General features: G+C 35.9%; 1 protein-coding gene across 17 annotated transcripts in view; it reads right to left on the bottom strand.

The window, feature by feature from the left end:
* nid2a (nidogen 2a (osteonidogen)) overlaps positions 1-13,802 on the bottom strand; it is a 65,436-nt gene that overhangs the window by 47,247 nt on the left and 4,387 nt on the right. For all 17 annotated transcript variants that reach the window (XM_042741927.1, XM_042741926.1, XM_042741934.1 and 14 more), the window contains exons 3-9: positions 12,837-13,078; positions 11,349-11,830; positions 10,128-10,277; positions 6,910-7,155; positions 6,334-6,534; positions 4,768-4,995; positions 107-253 (exon numbers count right to left, since the gene is read on the bottom strand). In XM_042741927.1, coding sequence (XP_042597861.1) covers positions 107-253; positions 4,768-4,995; positions 6,334-6,534; positions 6,910-7,155; positions 10,128-10,277; positions 11,349-11,830; positions 12,837-13,078 — 1,696 coding nt within the window. The remainder of the gene's footprint in view (positions 1-106; positions 254-4,767; positions 4,996-6,333; positions 6,535-6,909; positions 7,156-10,127; positions 10,278-11,348; positions 11,831-12,836; positions 13,079-13,802) is intronic.

A 13,802-nucleotide genomic window follows, 5' to 3' on the forward strand; every position in this document is an offset into this window, starting at 1 on the left:
CAGACCCTCGACTGATTAAACAGAGTGTCAAGGACCTGGAATTGAATTTACAGCTCAAGTGTGTGTGTGTTTACACAGGGAGATATTTCCATATAACTTATCTTACCATAACAGTTGCGACCGTCTCCTCTGTAACCTGTGGCGCACTGGCACGAAAACAGCTGTCCCTCGCCAGGCATGCACTGTGCGGTTGTGTCACAGTCATGATTTCCAGAGTAACAGGGATTTACATCTTCTGGCTCTGGGTCTCCAGCTGTGAAAAGATGTGAAGGCAACAAATTATAAATAGAAATGCAACAAACTGAGCTAATGTCACTACAAATAACTTCTTATGTAATCTCCATGGATCTCCGCTGGATCAGTCCCATAGAAAGCAAAGCAAAGTGAAACACTTCTATAAAAGGGAGGCAATAGAGTTCATTAGTTAAGGCACGTTCACACCAAGGATGATAGAAGTCCACACCATAGCTTTAATGATAATGACACAGAGGAACGATGTTGTTGGAATCACTTTCAGAACTAATTTTTCCAGCTGATAAACAATAAAAACACTGACAGCCAACCAGAAGGTTCTTCTATGGCATCACTGCAAAATTCCCCTTTCAGAATCTCTGTGTATAGTGATTTGTGTCAGTTTATAATACTGATTGATTGCATTACTGTTTATTCAAGATACTAAACTAACTCTCCAATGGGGAACATGCACTGGAAATGTGACTCATTGATGTATGAGTCACTGCAGATGTTTTAAATCCTCCAGCTGAAATCAGCGTCCCAATTGGAGGCTTCGTTAAAAAATGACAAATTTTAAAAAAAAAAACTGAATGTGCATTCAAAGGTGTTAATATATGGAGAGGTGTGAACACTTTGCTTCCCGTCAAACCTATTTGATTTCAAATGGTCTTTAAATTTGACCTTGGAGGTCAAAGTGCTTGACCTGGAAAACACAACACCTTTAAAAAGGTCTTAAATATTAGGGTGGTTCACACACCATTACCAAACCTCTTACTCCAAGACAACAGGACTTCATTGTCTTCATACCCATACGGCCTACCATCAGGGACCCGTTGTTGGGACCCTTGGGCCAAGTGGACCACCTTCACCCCCACCCAACGCCTACTCATCTCACATTAAAAACAGCTTGATTTCCTCACCCCAGGCCAGAGACCAATTTGGCCAATTAACACAAGGCAGACAGGAAGACTTTTATTTGAAGTGAGATAGAATGAGAAAGAAGGTCCTCTTTTAAGTGACTCCACAGGGGAGGGGGAAAAGTGGAAAAAAACTACAGGACAAACGTTGCCAAAGTGGGTCGGGGGGTTCTTTTCAACTTTGTGCTAATTAAAGGGACAGCGGCACACCAGCAGGGCGGAGCGCTGGTTAACACAAGACTTTGAGGAAAACAAAGGGGGTGGATGGACCAGGTGGGAAACTGCTGTTGGGAACGGGAGAGAAACACTCCTCGTGTAGTTCACACAACAATACTTAATCTCAAGAGTGTGTGATGGGGGGGTTTTGGAGCTCAGACCAATTAAAGGTGTAAGCACTTGTGCCAGAAGAAACAGAATTCGATTGACTGACCTAACACACTGACCATCATTGTTCTAAAAAATCATCTAAACAATCCCAAAACTCATATATCATTTGATTTACACAAGTAAGACATGTTTCTAGACCAACATCCATCCATGCTACTAAAAAAATGTTGGTCAGCTTAATCATAAAAATGTTCCCCATGGTTCTAAATTTGAAATGTTCATGGTTAATTAATCTTTAAAAAAGTAGAATGTTTCCTTTCACTCCTGTACATAATGTTTATTTAACTGAAGAGATAATTTATGAATGTAGAAGTTATTTTATGTTAACCTGCACTGTGGGTAATAAAACTTTGATATCAACAGAATCAGGTTCTTGTGTTTGAGCATCATTCAAAATTAAATGAAATTATAAAATTAAATAAATTAATTAAAAATAAATAAATAAATAAATAAATAAATCAAATCAAATAAAAATAATGTTGGTGCCAGATTGGGAGTCTTACCTTTCAGGTAAAATAGAGATATTGCTTTTTTTTCTTTTCTTTTTTTTTTGCTAGAAATTTGTTTAACCAGCCTGGAAAATACAGTTTGATTTGGTGCAGAAGAAGCAGAATGAATCATATCATCGATTACACTGTTTCAAGCATTTCTGTAGCTCAAACATTAGATCATGGTGCTAACAATGCCAAGGTCATAGGTTTGATTCCCACGGAATGCATGAACTGACAAAAAGTTAAACTTGGAAGGCATAGATAAGAGCTGTATTTGCTTAATGAGAAACAAGATTCTAGGGTGTTACCAAGATGGCCACCAAGTGAACAGACTTTGCCCTGTACGAATTCCATCAGCCCAGGTTGTGGGAAAAATACATTATCAACCACATGAAACACTAACAGCTGGTCTTAAATGACTGAGAACTGAGATCCAGCTCTTCATATTCACAGTCAGCAGGACCATAATGACATGATATACGGTCACATATAAGCGTGTGAATCCACCTCAGTCTAATCTAATATCTTAGATGTGTCAGCACTGGTCTAATAACCATACGTCAGTTGTGCTGGACACACTGGACAGACAGTGGCAGCTGTGTTTTCCAGCCTCGGCCAGAGGCCATGCATGGCTCTCTTGGGTACAGGGATTCCGGAGGGTGTCCTTCTGTTCCCACAACATCATTCTGCAACTATTCCTTTACCCACCACCCCGTTATGAATACTTTGTCTGAATGAACATAATAATAACAGCAGTATGAGATTCACCATGCTCACTGCTATATATCAACATCTGGAGGAGATTGTACTCAACAAATCCTAAACACTCTAAGAGTGCATGATCTGGCAAAGAAACAACATATTAGGAGACAAACCACAGTCCATCTTACTATTTGCCATAAAAACCATCAACTAGTTCCTATAAAATAAAATAAAATAAATGGACATATTGCGAACGAAAGGAAGGTCACTTCAGGTTTTGAAGATTGTGCAACTTCAGGAAACTGGATCATATTCGGCCCACTGACTAGATACAACACAGCTGGTGATATGCTCATTCCAACCCCACTTATCATCCTAAAGTCAACATATACAGCACAAGCCAGGAACCAGAGGGCCATACAAAGCACCGTCATCCCACTAAACCCTCTTTTGGGAACTACACAGCCTTACAAGGTCACAAATTGAGGGGCTAAAAAAGAAACGTTTGATTTATTCCTTAAGGGAACTCACTGGATAAAGGTATTTGTAACAAACTGTACACACAAAGCCCTGTAAAATGCCACAGGCTCACTTCACAGACATAGTTCATTTAAAGTGCAGTCCTCCTCTCTCTCCAGCCCCTGGGTCTGCTGTCTAATGCCGAGCCGTAGTAGAAAGCAGCAGGTGGTTCGGGGTGGTTATCTTAGACCTCCTATTTTGCATGATGGGAATGCAGCTGAACTCAAGCCAATTTAAGTCTTGTGTGAGAGCCAGACATCTCATTGCCACATCAGTCAGCATGTTAATAAAGAAACTATGCCAAAAATAAGGGTCAGTCTAAACGAGCAGGAGGCCATATATAGGCAGACTAAGTAAGGAAGATTTTATGCAGATTTTTTTTCTCTCACAATAATTTAGACGATTACACCAAAATAAACAAAAGATGGGCTTTTCCCACACTTGAAACTGTAAAGCTGGTGTAATTCCAAACCCTGAGTATATATAATCCTAGGCTATCTTGTAACATATTTCACATAGTTCACCCTGGGATAGTAATTAGTCGCGGTTAGTTAGGTTTCAAAATTCAGGTCTAAAGTCAAGTCCTGAAAATTCTGAAAAATGTTTCAGAATTATTTCTTAATGTTCTTATTTGCATATTAATGAGTTTGAAAAAAATTTGAAATAACTGCTTGTCGAATGGTGAAAGTGTCACAATGTAAATCAGCTTCTGAAACACTCAACAAAAACAAAGCAAATACAACAACAACAAAAAGAATACAAAGATCAGCATGTGAACCTCATGAATAATTAATTAGGCAAAAAGTGAGGCACTTTACCATTGGTAAAGGTATGCTAGTGTTTTCTGAGACCAACAAATTACTAAAAATACAGATCCTGTCTTAAAAATGTTGCTTTAGAAACCTCATTCTTATGTTTCCAAGCTAAAAAATGCAAATCTGGCTCAAACAAGCTATTCATTTCCATGCCTGTATGAACTGGTTTATATTGGTAAGTGCTGGTCTAGCGGATGGACCAGGATAATTATGGTGTTCACCAGGATAGTTGTTGAAGCTGGACAGGCATGGACATTTTACTATGCATTTTTCTATGCAAAGTAAACACAGTCAAAATTTAGCGTATCTATTTATTTTCTAAATGCATGTTATAGATCTTATTCTAAACAATTATTCCATACAAAAACGATAGACTTCTCTCTGGTAACATATGCTGGACTTCTCCAAACATTTAGTCTGCTTAAACCCCACCCCATTTCACAACAGCCAATCAACAACTGATGTAAAAAAAAAAAAAAAGTCTGTCCTATATTTTTTGTTTTTTGTGATAATTGGTTACACTTAAATGCACGTCACAATATGGAAGAAAAGATCTGTCACTACTTTCATTTCATCCTGACTTTAACAAACCTGACTGGGACATCAGCACATTCATATAAAAAACAACAACATACTGTATAATAGTGACAAGAAATGTTGATGTTTCCATCAGGATATTCATTCCCTATGCTGGCAGCCTACCTCCAAGAGGGCCGATCTTGTTGGTGATGGCGTATCGAAGGATGCGCTCTTCTTTGACGTACATAACAAATATGCGCTCCATTCTCAGTTCCAGCGTCTCCAGTCTGCTGCGGGGCCCGTGAGTGCAGTCTCTGTATGTGATGTTCTGTTTGACCTGGAAACTGTGTGTCTCTGCTCCATTTTCAGCTGACGTGACTGTAAACTCACGCACGGATGTGGAGGTAATCACTGGGAACAGGAAAAAAGGCAAGAGTTTAGAAGAAAGCAATTCACAGCAAACTTTGGGCTTTAATTCCAGACCCAAAATCCCACAGGATTTGATTGTTAAGCAACCTCATGTCCAGCAACATGAGAACAGCTTTTATTTACGGTGCATCAAGATCAGACACAGCTTCCTCTGAAAGGAAGTAAAGGAGACGGGAGACGTCACAAGATCTTTATTTTTTACTTACATTTCCTTTTCCTTTTTATTTTTAATTTTGTTTTTATAGCTAAGCCATTCTCCACAAGCCCATGATCTATACCATTTAAAAGTTTGGGTTTGATAACATTTTTTATGCACACCAAGTCATTTATTTGATCAAAAATATAGTGAAATGGTAATATTATCAAATATTATTAAAACGTAAAATAATCTTAAGTGTCACATGATCTTTCAGAAGTTATTCAAATATGCTGATTTGGTGCTCAAGAAACATTGCTTATCTATATTGAAAACTGTTTTGCTGTTTAATATTTTTAAGGAAACTGTGATACAATATTTTTAGGATTCTTTTTTCAAGTACAAAAGAACAGCATTTATTTGAAACAGAAATCTTTTGTAACATTATAAATGTTTTTACTGTAACTTTTAATCAATTTAGTGCCTCATTGTTAATATATTAGTATTAAAATATTATAATTTTTTTTTATTCTTACTGATCCTTCCTGAACTTCTGAATAATTGTCCTTAATTCGTTGCTATATGACCCTGGACCACAAAACCAGTAGCACGGGTGTATTTGTAACAATAGCCAAAAATACACTGTATGGGTCAAAATTATGCCAAAAATTATTAGGATATTAAGTAAAGATCATGTTCCATGAAGATATTTTGTCAATTTCATACCGTAAATATATAAAAACTTAATTTTTGATTAGTGAATGCATTGCTAAGAACTTCATTTGGACAACTTTAAAGGCGATTTTCTCAATATTTTTGATTTTAAATTTTTTTTTTTTTTTTTTTGTAACCTCAGATTCCAGATTTTCAAATAGCTGTATCTCGACCAAATCTTGTCCTATCCTAACAAACCATACATCAATGGCAAACTTATTTATTCAGTTTTGATTTGCTTCCATTTAAAAAAATTACCCTTATGACCGGTTTTGTGGTCCTGGGTCACATATTGTGTAATTAATTAGATTCATTTAAATTTAATCTATTGACAGCCCTGGTAAATATAAAACAGAATATAAAAAAAAAAAAAAAAAAAAATCAGGACAAACATTCTGCAACTGGATCAGGGTCATGAAACAAAGATGTACAGATATATTTATTCCCCAAATTCTTTCTCCAGAACTTACATGAAGGATAATAATGGTAGGTGTCCTTAAATGGCTCCATCTGCACCGTGGCACCAGGAGGGATGAAGGGAACACTGCCCTGTAAATGAGTGTCCACATTGAGGTAGTTCTGGGTATCCAAACCCGTAGCTGTCTGGACGATGCTGAGACGCTGGTTACCGGGATAGAAGATTACATCAGCACGGCGAGTGAATTCGGCACCTGCGAAACAGAAATGTTGGTTTTCAACATGATTAAAGGTTGTTAAAGAGCAGTGTTGTTGCTCACTCATTGTACTGCAAACAAATATCACAAAATAAGATCCAGATGGGGACTGTGACCCATATAATGATGCTTGATGAACATTTAGGTGTTGTTCAAAAAGAAAAAACAGGCTTTTTTCATACAAATTGAAAACATATTATATAATGGAGCACCTGACTTAAATTAGGGAAAGCGCTTGAGTACATATCAGACCAGCAAAGCCCTTGTGGGACTCTATTAGTGAGAACAAAACCTCTCTCAGCAGGAGGCCATATGTTTAACAAACATTCTACACCATAAAAGAAGTAGAAAATGAGAACATGACGGCCTCACCGGTGATACTGAAGCCATTAAGGCTGTTTGGTAGCTCCAGGGCGAAGAGCCAACCAAACAGACCTCCAATGGGGGCCACGGGCATGAGGGCCCAGCCCACCGGCTCTGGGACCTCACTGATGGCAGTGTATGCTCGTCCGTCACCCACCACGATGTAGGCGTGCAGGTCGATACTGTCCAGCTGCACTGCTGTGCCACCGACCAGTACAGTCCCTCTGACCTTTCCATTCACACGGTGAGGAGCACCTGAGGACAACATGGAGATAAAATCAAAAATGAAACTTATAATGATCGTTTGCAAGTATATGGATAGCTAAATAATTCTTTGAGTTGAGAACTAAATCTGAGAGGTTGAAATAAGGATTAAATGTGCTGAAATTCATAAAAAACAAAACAAAAGATTGCTCAAGAGATGACGTATTTTTAGGCTAGTTCTGAAGTTCTGTTAGCATCCCCCTGGTTCCCTTGACAAACAAGTCAATAGGATTTTTCCTTTGGCTTTTGGATTATTTAAGAAAATATGCTTTGTGACCAACAAAAGTTTAGGATTCTTACACGGTTTGTTCATCAAGATAATCTTTATAAATAAACACAACTTTAGGACTCATATTTTAGCCAGAAGCAAAGTTAAAAACACCTTGATGTTTGATTCTTACAAACATGCAGCTTTACACTTCACAAGATGTTAATTAATGGACTGGAATCATGTGGATTACTTGTGGATCGGGTTTTTATCAGCTGTTTGGACTCTCATTCTGATGGCACCCATTCACTGCAGAGGATCCATTGGTGATTAATGCAAAATTTCTCCAAATCTGTTTTTCTCCACATCTTGGATGGTAAATTTTCAGCAAATTTAAAGTTTGGGATGAACTATTCCTTTAAACCTACAAGTAAAAAATCTACAATCTACAAGTGAGAAAATTTTAGTTATAATATTTTGCAAAAATTTGCAAAGCGCGAGCTACAGGGAGGCTTTTCTCACATTAAAAAACTCTATGGCTTTAGAAGACTTAAGTATTACCTTGATGGTAGATTAAGAGACTATGCTTTTGCTGTAGGGATGTAATGATTCACTGAACTCACAATACGATACAATTCACAAAACTGATTTCATGATATTATTTTTTGACACAAATTTTTTAACAAAATTTAAGACAAATTAAATCTCTTCATATTAACAAACCAAGGCTTTGCCTGTTATGAGCTTCCATTTAAAATTTGATGGAACCACTGTATTTTAATCACAATCCAAACAAAAATGCTGCATACATGCAGCATGAGCAGGTTTTTAATATAAATTATGTTGTGTAATTTCAAAATCTGAAGCAAAAACAGAATGGTCTGACTTTAGCTCTGTCAAATTATATATTAAAATATTATCTAAACTTTTCTGAAGACAGTCAGATCCACTCAGGGATACATTTATATAAACTCCTTCCCCCAATTGTATCGGGATTTATTTTACATCTCAACCAGTTTGAATTGTAATATATTTGTATCGATTTTCAACTGGCTCGGGGTCCATCATAACAACCCTTTTTTGCTATATGAAAAACTTTCTTTTGTGTTTGTGTGTTTTGAAAGTAGGGGTTTGGAAAGGTTTTGCCCATTTTCCACAAGTTGATTAGATTCTTTAGGGTCTAAATGAAAAGTATTTAACATACTTTGGATACAATTTCTCAATAGTAGAATAAAACAACACCCCTTTTACCCTGTCAAATTCAGCTCTGATTTCAGCAACCGGTTTTAGTCCATGTTCCTTTAAATGCTAATGAACTTTGCTGACCCCGCCCCTCTCTTCCGTGACGAGCCGTTCTCATGATACTGTTTACTTTAGCATGTTATTAAGAAAGGCGATTTGCAAAGATTCATAAAAGAACCTTATACTCATTTTCTGTAGGTGAGGCTGGATCACGAATGATTCGCACGAACATAAACGCATTTATTTAGATCTGGGGCGGATTCCCTTCAAAAACAAAGGTAATCCACTGCATCTTCAGCAGCTCAGATGTCGGGAGTAAATGACGACTGCTATGTTCATTATTATATTCAACAACAGAAGACCTCACTCGCTTAGGAGACATTTTTGTCTACATCTGCTCCGGTGTCGAAACAATGGAGGGCTGCTGACTTTTCACTCAGGGCGGGTCTAAGGTAAAACGCCAGTGTCAATCAACAATCGTGGGAAGGCCTGGGTCTGTGAGACATTGGCTCGATTTGAGAAAGGGGAAATTATTTAACGAAAAAAAAAAAAAAAAAAAAAAAACACTGGGTGGATTTTTTTCATTATAGGGTGGTTGTATACACACACTGCCAACACACATTTCAGTTCAAACAACTTGTAAAAGTGCATGTCGCATCCGATGACCCCATTAAGAAAAAAAAAAACATTTCGGGGTATTTCTTTAATCTACAAACTGCTCTCAAAAGCTACAATTTCTCCAGTTACTCAGCTGTTTCAGAGTGGTTTTGGATAGTTTTCCCTCTACACCACCTCGCTCACCAGCCACACAAAGCTCCTACTGTATACACATGCCTATCCAACAGGTGAGGAAGCTTTTCACTGAATATTTTCTCTCAGACACAAATGTCTGTCATTCAGCACAAGCCAGACTTGACTCTGAAATAGGGCTCAAGATTTCTTTCACACATAAGCATAGAGTCGATGTTCACAGGTAAATTACAGTCGTACAATTCCAATGTGATGTCATTGTCTTGAAAAGATCCTGTTTCTCAAGCCCCATGAGGGCCGCCGAATGATTCACTAGGGAAATCCACTCAGGTTTTCCAAAAGACCAAGTGTTTCCGACATAAAACCTCCCACAAAGTAGGTGTGGCAGCCACAACTCTTAATAAAAAGACTGTGGAATAAGTTGTGGGTATTACCGCAGCCAGTTAACACAAGCGTTCGCCAATTACAGACAATTAGCGGCCACTCGGCACGCAAGTGAAGCAGTCAGTAAAAGACCCAAGTTTGACAGGAAATAACTGTTTGGAATTTGCATACCTAAAAGTGTGTGCCAAATCAAAGTTTTATCTACAAATTCCTTTGCATTACAAAAATATACATTTTTACTCTTAAAAATAGTGTGTTGGAAAGAGAAACACTGCTAATATATCCCCAGAGATGCATTGCAAATGTTGTTCATACTTTCAGAACAAGGTCATGTTGTGTGTGGCTTTTACAACGGCTCTTTTTACAGCCCCAGTCTTACCGTTTGGCAGGCAGTGCTGGCCGTTGCCGTAGAATCCTGAGTTGCAGTGACAGCAGAAGCCTGTAGAATAGTCTGTGCAGTGTGCGTTCTGACTGCACTGCTGCTGGAAGCGCTCACATGTCTCTTTATTATCGGTTGAGTAATGGATCACTGCAGGAGAGAGCGGAAAGAGAGACAAATTGCTCTTAAATAGGCTAGTAAAGTCAAACTCAGTCATAAGTTAACTTCTAGTACACAATCTTGAGTTCTCTCTGGATTGTTTAGACAGATACAACTGAATAATAGGAAGTCACAATACTGAGTCAGATAATATATGAATCAAATTAATTGTGCATTAAAAAAATAGCAGACTAAAAATAATAACACTTGCATGCATGCCCATGTAAGGGAATTTTTAAAGTTTTTGTATTTAACTGAAATTCTTTTTGGCCATTAATGGTGTTTTTGGAGAGAAGAGAAAAAATTAATTATTTTGTTGGTGTAAATGCTCAGCAAATTATGTGTCCATTTGCAAATATTAAAGTATATTATAATTTGTAAAGCTAAAAGTGGTCTTAAGTGATAAAAATGTATGTAATATTATTCAGTGTATAATAATTATGGATATACTACTTGATAATAAACAGTGTTATTTCAGTGTTATTTTATATACTATTATTAATATTTTGAATTATCATTTAACATTTTTTAAGTTTTTTATTTTTAAATTTCTAGATTTTAAGTTTTATTAATTATATGTTGACATTTTTTCTATTTAGTTTGTTATTATTATTAATATTATTATAAATATATTATGAATTATGATTTATATATATTTTTTTTTTTTACTTTTTTGTTTTCTTTGTTTTTTTACAGTACAATTATTAAAAAAGTATTTTTATTTTTATGTTTTGCCATTTGTTTAGTTTTTTTTTTGTTTTCACATTTAATTTTTTGATTCTTTTTTGTGAGTTTTTCATGTAATATTTATATTTCATTTTATTTAGGTTTATTTCAATTCTGGAAAATTTAAATTTAAAATTAGCTACTTTTAGTTAATGATAACAACACTGGTGTCTAAACACACTAAGTAACATACATTAGAAATGAGCAAAAGATGGCAGATGGTAAAAAGTTGCTAAAGTACAATTGGTCAGTAACATTTTTAGGGTGGTGCTTAAAAAAGGTTAATTCGATATATATTTCAATATTGGTTGTGGATCACAATCATTCAGCTCTCACCTCCAGAGTCAAAGTCCACTTTCTCCTCAACACTGAACACTTGACCACCAGAAGGTGGGACATCCTTCACACGGTTTGGGTACACCTGCAGAATTGCGTGCTTTGGTAATGGCTGCTGGGGCTGGGTCACGTCCTCTGGGGGAAGACTATGGGGATCCGGCTGAGGAAACTCACCTGGACCAGACTCTGAGGGCTGAGGAGGAGACTGACCAAGATGCACCTCCTGGTTGAGACGCTCCAGTATTGAGGAGTCTTTCTCTGGCTCAAGAAACTCTGTTGTGGTGGGATCTTGGAAGTCAGGATCGATGGGATCATACTCTTCCTCATCTGTTTCTGAGTAGTCTTCATCAGGGAGCACGGCATCCAGGACTGGGGGAGCTTTGGTGAAAAAAGCCTCATGCTGTGCAGGAACAACATTCTGGAAGGAATATCTGTTTCCAATGTGGAAGAGCCAAACTCCACGCTCTCCTATGTTTCCTTTTCTGAAGAGAGTTATAATATTAAATTACAATATTATAATTTTAATCATGGCAATTAAAATTTCGTTTAAAATGAATCAAAGAGAAATCTTTAAATTACTGTTTTTCTTTTATTATATAAATAAAATAAATATTAAAATAAAATATAAACAAATAGCTATTATAATATAATATATACATTTACAATATAATATAAAATATGTAATATTATTAATATAAATTCATAAATGTATATCAAATAAACATTTTATTTTTTTTCTTCAGCAAGGATGCATTAAATTGGTTAAAAATGACAGTAAAGATACTTATAATATTACAAAAGACTTCAAAGTTAATTTTTTTCAACTTTCTATTCATTAAAGAATCTTGAACAAAAATATATCATGGTTTTCACAAATTTCAGCACAGCTGTTTGTAATATCTATAATATAATATAATATAATATAATATAATATAATATAATATAATATATAAATACAATGTTTTTGTTAAATTAGATTTTTATTAGTGCTGTAAAACGATTATTCGCGATTAATCACATCTAAAATAAGTTTTTATTTGCATAATATATGTATGTGTGCTGTGTATATTTATTATGTATATATAAATACACAGACATGCATGTATTTCAGAGAAAAATATGTTGTTTATATACAGTATTAGATATATTTATTTATAATATCAATTATATGAATATAAATATAGACGTAAATACATGTTAATATTTTCAAAATATACTGTATGTGTATTTATATATACATAATAAATATATACAGAACACACACATATATTATGCAAACAAAAACTTTTATTTTGTATGCGATTAATCGTTTGACAGCACAAATTTTTATTTATGAAAAACACAAATTAATAACATTTAATAACAATCTAATAATAATATAATAAATTGTTTTATTATTATTTTTGAGTAATTTTCTGTATTATTTCCAAAAGAAAATGTTATTTTAACAAAGCCCCGTTTTAAAATGGTAATTGCTCTGATGCTTACTGGTAAAGGTTTTTGACGGACTGCTCATCGCTGGTGACGCTGTAGTATGGCCCCTCTGTCCGGGAAAAGAAGAGGAAGGACAGCTCTCCTCTGGTGAAGCCCACACGAGCTGGAAGCTCAATTTCGACATAGTAAGATTCCTTGGGCCGTGACCCAAAAAACTGCAGGCCATCCTCAGGGTATAGGAAGAGTGCATAAGTATCCCTCTCATTGTACGCAAGCACCACTTGGAATGTATTTACTTGAAGAGAGAAGACCATTACTCCAGAATCTGTGCAGAACTTTAGAAGGTTATAAAACCTTCAAAACATATCACCTGCATATATTCCATTATATACTGTAAATCTATCTAAAATAGTTTACTTAGCTTCCTTCCCCTTACTTTTGGACAAAGTGGTCTCTAAAAGAGATTTGTTTTCTGTATATCTTAAACAGCACTGAAAACATCTACCATCTAGAGCTTCAGCTAAAATCCAAATATGGTGTTTCTAACAACTTCACTGATTTTACAAGCCCACCAAATGTGCCTCACTAGTGTCTCTTGCCCCCTTTTGGTGTTTTTCACACCTAGTTTTACTGCATTTAACAGATCATTAAAAACATTTTAGGAGTCTAGTGTCACCCTTGGCCATGTCAAGTTATTTTAGTAGTACATAGTATTATACACTATTATAGTATTTACTGTATTTATTAGTATTCTGAATTAGTAACAAATTTGTTATACAGTATGTCACTTTTGCTTTCGCTCTAAACAAGCAAGGGGTCAAGACCTATACCCCATCTGAGGGTTGTGTGAGGAAGACACACTTGTGTGTGTGTGTGTGTGTTTTTGTGTGTGTGTGTGTGTGTGTGTGAGTGAATTGCCTTGGCAACTAGCTTGAGATAAAATGTTAATGTTTTGTGCATGTGTGTGGTGTGTACGCTTCTGTCATTTCTATTAGTTTTATTTTTATTTAAATATCTCTG

The sequence above is a fragment of the Cyprinus carpio genome, chromosome B17 (genome assembly GCF_018340385.1).
Source record: "Cyprinus carpio isolate SPL01 chromosome B17, ASM1834038v1, whole genome shotgun sequence".
Classification (NCBI taxonomy): domain Eukaryota; kingdom Metazoa; phylum Chordata; class Actinopteri; order Cypriniformes; family Cyprinidae; genus Cyprinus; species Cyprinus carpio.